At 43.4% G+C, this 8,149-nt stretch overlaps 1 protein-coding gene across 1 annotated transcript; it reads right to left on the reverse strand.

Annotated features, from left to right (window-relative positions):
* Positions 1 to 2,129: 2,129 nt before the first annotated feature.
* On the reverse strand, positions 2,130 to 7,930 carry CSUI_000203 (uncharacterized protein; the record flags this gene model as incomplete). Its single annotated transcript, XM_068060437.1, has 5 exons — positions 7,162 to 7,930; positions 5,771 to 6,615; positions 4,484 to 4,717; positions 3,335 to 3,480; positions 2,130 to 2,421 (listed from the first exon to the last, which is right to left on the reverse strand). Coding segments are annotated over exons 2-5 (963 nt in total), but the record flags the coding sequence as incomplete, so codon positions are not given.
* Between the last annotated feature and the right edge of the window lie 219 nt (positions 7,931 to 8,149).

The following is an 8,149-nucleotide window of genomic DNA, read 5'->3' on the forward strand; positions in this document are numbered from 1 at the left end:
AGGGTGAGAAAGAAAGAAAGAAGAGTGAGAAAGAAACAAAGAAAAGAGAGGCCAGCATTCGAGGAAAAGACAGACAACAGATTGGAGATAGATTCAAGATAGATAGATTAGAGACAGATTAAAGATCGGTCGATCGATAGATAGATTGGCCCAAGTACGGGTACACATCTGGATATAGATCTATGTGTATATCTCTGTCTAGATCTATCTATGTATAGATGTATGTCTATGAGAGAAGTATTTTACTGCAGGAGGGTGTCTCTCTTTCTCTCTCTCTCTCTTGTAGATCCCTTCAAAGTCTTTGAGATTTCTTAAGATGTGGAACTTGTACCCAAGACTTTTTCTTTCTTTCTTTCTTTGCTTCTGAATGAACGAACGAAGAGAATTATGCACGCTTGGAATGAGGCAAAGAGACACACACATATATATATAAACTTCTCTCCCTCCTCTCTTTCTCTTCCAAAGTGTATTTCCCTCCGACACCTGACATATGACGAACAAATACATACACACCTCATATACACATATACACACACATACATATATAGGGACATATCTATCTATCTATAGTATGTATATATATACACATACATATGTCTGTACACGTATATATATATATATATATGTGTATGTATATAGATGGATACATGTATGTATGCACCTCTCTTTTTGTAATGAAAAAGACAGAAGACGTAATGAATGAATCTGCGAATGAATAAGAAGAGAAGAAGAGGAAAGAAGAGAATAAGAAGAAGAGACAGAGTTGACTTACAAAGGGTTCATAGCCAGATAGGAGAGAGGCGTTAAGAGGGCTTAGACTTGGATCAAAGAGATGGTCGTCCATATCCTTCAAGCTCATATATCTACACACACATATATATATATATATATATACATACGACATTACATATATGTATAGGTATATATATAGATATATATATATATATTTATGTGTATAGATAGATATATAGATGTGTGTGCATGCGTATAGATATATAGGAGGGGAGCGAAAAGCCTTCTCTTTTTCCTCTAGCAGACAAAGAAAACACATGCAATAATACAAATGAAGAAGATGATGAAGAAAAAGAAGAAGCGGGAGTGCATCACTTCTTTCTCTTTCCTTAGCTTTTCATTCAAAATACTCAAAGTAGAAGTGTACAATAGGGACTAGGTGAAGTGATATATATAGATAGATATAGATTGTATATGTGTACATGTATATGGATATAGCAAGGTATATAGGCATTCCCACATCTGTGTAGAGATCTTTACAGATAAAGCAGGAATTATAGATAGAGAGAGAAGATTCATTTGCATGAAGATCTCTTTCAAATTCTCTACATACACACACATGGATCTATCCGTTACACATAAACATGCCATGGTAGTTATGTTGAATCCTTCTTCATCTAAACGCCTGGTCTTCTATCTCCTTTCTCTCCATCGAACCTGCTCTAGGATCGAGAGAGACGTAAGGGGGGTGAAGCATCTAGAGGAAATGGAGAGAAACAGCGCACATCAATCCTCTTCGCGGTCTACCGAAAGGAAAGTCTACTTCTGACATCCACTATAGACAAAGACACAGATAGTAGGCATACATAGCATCTATACCTTTACATGCATATACACATATACATACATGCTTTCTAAAGAGATCCTCAGGAGAGTATATAAAAATCCCCTTCTTCGAGGCAACGTCCTTTGTTCTTTCCTGTGAAGAGGGCAAAGGTGAGAAGAGCATGTAGAAATACAACAGACAAAAGAGAAGAGACGAGACGGGAGATACCCTAGACACGATGCTCACGGCAAGGGGGGGGTGGTCATTCTTCCCTCTCACCATGTATATCTACGGATGGTACCACTCCCTATTTTCATTGTTCTCCGTCTATAAGACGACGGAGAAAAAAGCCACGGGAGACACGCCAGCCAACGTGAAGAGACAAGACCGAGGAGAGAGAACTCAAAAGAAAAACTCTATAAGCAAAATCGACGTAGATCAAGAATCGAGAGAAGACAAGGAAAGAAAGAGATGTGATGAGACCGCTGAAAGTAAGAAGAGAGAGAGTGAAGAGAAAAGACAGGTTCTCTCTGTTGGTACCTTTTCAATCTTTCTCGACAAACGAACTTACCTAGGAGAGTATGCTGAGGTGATCTCTGAAGGCCTGACGGAGGTGTAGATACAGCGGGGGGAGCATTAACAAGGAAGTTGAGAAGAGAGAAGCTAGCATCGACGAGAGGAAGAAAGACACGTGTCTCGTAAGCCTTCTTACAATCGACATGCTGCTGTGTAGTTAGCTGTAAGAATGACAGATGAGTAGAGACAATCTCTTTAGAGATCTCCGTTAATTGACACAAAGCTAGGTTCAATCCTAGGAGAGTTGGAGGCGGAGCGAGAGAAAAGGCTGTCGCCGATCCGCTTCTCTGCAAAGAAAGAAAAAGAAGAAAAGGAGGATGAAGCAGGGAAAACAAGATAAGAAAGAAAAGAATGCGAAGGAAAAGAAAGAGATGAGAAACCGAAGGAAGAGAAGATAACGGAGAGAAATGAAAGGTGACTGGAATACCCTGGATGAGAAGAAAGGAGAAAGAACAATGAACGAGATAGTTGACAACAGCACAATGAAAGAAAGACCGAAGAAGAGAACATCTGGCAAAGAGATAGGCAACCAGAGGGGGGAGACACTTCTAAAGAAAGAGTGCAAGCAAAGTTGGAGAGGGCATGGGAAGAGAAAGAGAAGAAAAGGAAAGAGGAAACACAGAGACAGAGGCAAGCAAGATGCTTCCTACAGAACATAACATACTGCAACTTTCCTTGACTCATACTAGGCATGAGAAGACTTCTATCTAATTAACATGGAGGAGGAGCAAGGAAAGAGAAGGTCACAGAAAATGAAGAAGAAATAAAGAAAAAAAAAGCGAGAAGGACAGAACGAAGAGACCGACGAGATTCTCTGGGAAAAAACAGACTCCCTACGTACCACTGGTGTACATACACTAGAGCGTCAAGAGAGACAGACTGTTCGGATGAGAAAGAACACGACCAAGACGAAGAAAGAGGAGAACTACACGAAAAGAAAAGGTCACGAGACAGAGATAAGATATCGTCGTGTCTGAAGAAACATGAAAGCTTGAACTATCCTTCTTTCAAGCTAGATAGAGATAGCATGCAAAGGTGTTGAAGAAAAAGACGAAGAAGAGGAAGGAATCTGTATGAAAAAGCCAACCTAAATGAAAGACAGTTAGTTAGGAGGCTTCACGAAAAAGGAGAGAAGAAATCATTAGAACAAAGAGAAGGCGGTAATCGAGAAAGGAGAAACGAATGAAGAAGAAAACTTACCGCAATAGAGAAAGCAAGAGAATACAGCTCCTCCAAGAAAGAGATCAGCATCTGAAAAAGCGTCTCTTTCGTAGACTTCAAGCCACTTGCTAAACCCTTCTTTACTAGCAAGGCGACCGCATACATCATCTGTCGATCAGCGACTCCTGCCGGGGAGAAAAAGGAGAAAAAAGGAAGATCCATTCAAGAAGACAGTGAGGAGAGGGAAAGAAGAAGAACAACAAGGAGATGAGGAACTTGGCTGTGTCGGTTTGTAGTTGAGAAAAAGGAAATTTCTTTTCTGGGAAGGAAACTGGGAAGCCGAACATCACCGATGAGAGGTATTGGGTGTAGCGGGTGTACATACACTCGACCTTGATGTACAGCATCATCCCCTTTTCCTTCATCTCCTCTCCAGAACTGCATCGCAGTTTACACTCCTTTCTAGTGCAGCCGGCATGTGTGAAGAGAAGTGAGGCGGTGGTCAACCTTAATCTTCTGAATGCCTGCGTAGGACGCGCGATATAAGTATGTAGCTACGCGCCTTCTATCTAGCTATTTGTTTAACTATACTCTATCTTCAATCTAACTGTCAACTCTCTTCAGTCTGTCCATCTATCCATCTGTGTATCTGACCATCTATCTATTTCATTCTATCTGTCTGTCTCCGATCTATCTTTAATCTGTCTATCTTCAGCCTATCTATCTGTGAATTTGGTGTGGGAATAAATTTCTTCAATAGCATTCTCTCCTTATTGATCTCTCTCTCTGTGTCGAATTGAGCTCTACGGATAAAAGAAAGAAACAGAGAGAAGCGATATGTCACTCCTCTCGACAATAGTGTGGAAGGCCCGTCGTCTGATTCCTTCTGGTTATAGTGGTCGCTCGACAGTTTGCTAGATCCTGCAGGATAGATATGCGATATGAAGGGTATCTGTAGTAGTTACTTCTCGTAGGAAAAACAAAGGTAGATACATAGCATGCTCACAACGTTCCTGTAGCTACACAAATCAACCAACACACAAGTCAGATAGATAGATAGATTAAAGATAGATAGATTAAAGATAGATAGATAGATTAATAGATTAAAGATAGATTAAGGATAGATAGATAGATATAGATCAATGAGAGATGCATAATAAGATAGACGAATAGCTTGACTGGACTTACGGAATTCAGCAGCCTGGAGAGGATTGGTTTCATAGAGTAATGCATGCGCTTGAAGAATTCTGGACATACTACGGATAAGCTGCACAACTCGATTTTCGCATTCCTCTAGCTGTCTTCTCTGTTCTTCTTCCTCTGCGCTTCCCGTAAGAGAGGGTCCAGATGCTGTCGGTGCTTTGATTCGATTTGCTTGGTGAGCTTCGTAAGACAGCTGGCGACGGCTCCACTGGCTCATAACTAGAAATTGCGGGGGGAGACAGACATCCAACAGACACGGGGTAATGAAGAAGAAGACCAAAGAAGAGAAATGTTCTTTGAGTCTATCCAAAGGACACAGAGATACCCTAGATATACATACATATCCATACGTAGAAACATACGTACATGTTGAAGCGTACGTGTTCATACATATATTCCTTATGCATTCCCTTATATGCCTTGGTCCTCACTGTATATGAATACACGTGTGTGTACACGCCTCTCTGTGAGAAGTCTTATGTGAAAAACCATACAAGGAGACAGTGAAACAGCAACACAACAGCTAGGGAGACACCCTAGAATGAGACGACAGTATTGACCTATCTATCTATACAAAGAGGTTGTACATAGGCATACGAGCCGGTTAAGACCTTCAGAAAGGGATAGTATCCTGGTGTCCGAGCTGTACTACTTTATAGACTCACACATACTCAGAAGAGTCATAGAGTACAGACAGATGGTATGACATACTATGCGTAAGCGTAGGTATACGCAAAGAGACCTACACAGTAGAGAATAGACACATGCACTTTCTTCATACAAGATATCCACCGCAGACACTATGTCTATCCGGATACTCACAGAGTCTAACATGGATATGAGGAAGGAGCATGCGTTACCAATACGACTGAATATGTCTTCATAGACATCTAGAAAGTACGGAGAAGATACATCCAGATGCACCTTTCTCATGAACTCATAAGAGTTACATCACCGCCCTCATGTATCTCCTTAGAGAGAGATACAGAGATATGTGAAAGAACAGCTATATACAAATACGAGGTCCATTACATAGATGAAGAAGTAGGCAACCCAGCACAGCTATCTACACCGAGCGACACCTACATGTGCCAGCAGGGGAGATGAGACCTTCACACACCAGATATAGACAAGATATATGTGCTTGTCATCCATACAAGATATATCTACGTAGAATCTATACAAGGCAAATGTAGGTACGAGCTATACAAGACATATGCATATCTGTGCTCGTAGGTGATGCCTGTATTCGAGAAGGTAAGAAAAACGAACCTGTATTGCGTAGGACGATAACAGCTACGGGGAGAGCCGCAGGATTGGTGCCTCTCTCGAGTACACATAGACAAAGATTCCAGACCTCAGGATTTTGACTCTGAGTCTGAGAGAGAAGAAGATGCTCCGCCTGACGTCTCTCTGCTTGGTTGATACTCGTCACAGCTGTAATAGCTAGCCTTTCAAACTCTTCTACACTACTGATGAGCAAAGGACCTCCTGATCCTTGGGGATGGCCGGAGACCTGAGGCCCCCCTCCCCCTAGAGCCCCTTGAGGTGTCGTCACGTTCATCTTCGAGAGATCAAGTAGATAGAGAGATTGGTCGATTGATGGATTGAAGGTAGATGGATAGATGAATTGGCTGATTGAAGATAGACTGGTGGACTGGTTGATGACTGGAGAGAGGCAAAGAGTTTACAGAAAGAGATAACGATAGAGAGGGGACACCGAAAGACCAGAAGGATCAAGAGAGACGGAGAAAACGGCTGAGGATCATGCAGGTAGGAATGTTGAGGACAGGAGAGTGAAAGAGAGACGGTAGAAGAAGAGAAAGAGAATGACAGGGGTCAAGGCTCTATGAACTACTCAGCAGGTATAGTGACAGATAGTACGGTGCAAGGCAATGGAGATACACAAGGGGGTGAACAACCACAGCCTGCATGTCAATCATACATGCAAGCAAACGTCTCAACACTCGTATAGAGAGAGACAGATGTCTCTGTAAGTGGATATGAGTATAGATAGATAGAGAACGATACGCGTGTCGCAATGATGTGGTGAGCTAGTTAGCATGGAGCCATGACGAGATTTCCTCTGTGAATCCTTTGCGTAGTTGCGGGGAGTCCTGCGATGAAGACAATCGGGAGAAAACAAAAGACATGAGGAGAACAAGCGCTTGCAATCGAAAGGACGAGAAGAAAGTTTATGGGAGAACAAGGGAGACAGGAAAGAACGGGAAGTAAGAAAGAGGGAGAAAAGCAAGAGTGAGGAAGAGAAAACTCCAAGAAGAAAGTGACTACTGATCAGGGAGAAAGAGGAACGTATCAGTGAGCACCACCGTTCATTCTCAGCACGCAAATACACGAAAGACCAGAGAAAGCAAAATCTCCTAGTCAAAAGACCAGAGCGGCGAAAGAGAAGAGGAGAGGTTTTAAAGACATTACAAGGGAAGCGCACCCGCTCTCAGTGAGAGAGTGAGTGCCGCCGAGACACGCGAAAGACAAAAGAAAAGTGAAGCGCGGAGTTGAACCGCCGACATGGAGAACTTCCCGAGAAGAAGCTCAAGAAAAAACCATCCTCCTTTCCCAGGACAAGCAGGGAGAGGAGTGGGGACAAAGAGATTTGGAAAGGAACCTGTTGAGGCTTGTGAAATGTACACATGCAGACCTACAACTGTGTCGGAGTTGATAAAAGCTCCTTTCTTCAGAACAGAAAAGGAGAGGAGAGGGGCCTGAATGAGAAACGAGAAGGATGGAGAAGGAGACGGACACTCTCTAAATGACGACAACAGACCAACAGAGATCGAGAGGAAACGGGAGAGAAGGAAACTGGAAGAGCAGACGGGCTTCGCTGTGAGTTTTAGACCAAGCGCATCTAACAGAATTACTCACTCCAAAGCGCCCGAAGGCGCGTGACAACAGATCTCTGGAAGTTGGCGAGAGCACCAAAACACAGAAAAACAGGGTGAAATCACTTGGAGGCGAAAAAAACAAAGTAACGCGGAGGGATCCCCTCTAAAAAGCGTGAACCGGACGGAGACACACCGGAATGCGTATCATTCCGGCTTACGTTGTGCTCGCCACATCCACCACGGGCGAGAGACGCTTTGTTTCCCTACGAAGAGCAGTTACACAAGAATAGAAGAGAGTAAGCGACAATCCTACGCGGCAATCCTACTCCGCGATGTTTCGACGCTGCTCAACGGAAAGACTCGGGTGTACGTCGTAGTACACCCCAGCACGGGCCTGCCCAGGCGCTAAGCTTGTAGTGAGGAAACACAAGATAGAGAGGGACGACTACGTATTTACGTCGAAAACTTCACAAAGAGTCAGTACAACACAAAGAAGCTCCCTAAGCACAACTCAGCTATCCCACACAGCCCTCTTATTCAAAAGAGAAACAGTGAGGAGAGGAGCAAGCAGTACCTAGTCCAAGAAAACCGTTCTGGCTGGAGCCCCCCCCCCCGTTTGATAGGAAATACGCTCTGAGAAAAGCAGCAGCAACTGTCAGCTACCTGCTCTCTCTGTGCAGTGCATGTTCGGGGTGGCGGCCGTGTCCTACAATGGACTGAGCAGTATGCGCGAATCGATATCGGGATGGGAAAGCAAGAGCATCACCTTTCCCTGGGGACTCGCTCCCCAAGTTCCCCCTTTCAGTCG

This window comes from Cystoisospora suis (assembly GCF_002600585.1).
Source record: "Cystoisospora suis strain Wien I chromosome Unknown contig_93, whole genome shotgun sequence".
Lineage (NCBI taxonomy): Eukaryota > Apicomplexa > Conoidasida > Eucoccidiorida > Sarcocystidae > Cystoisospora > Cystoisospora suis.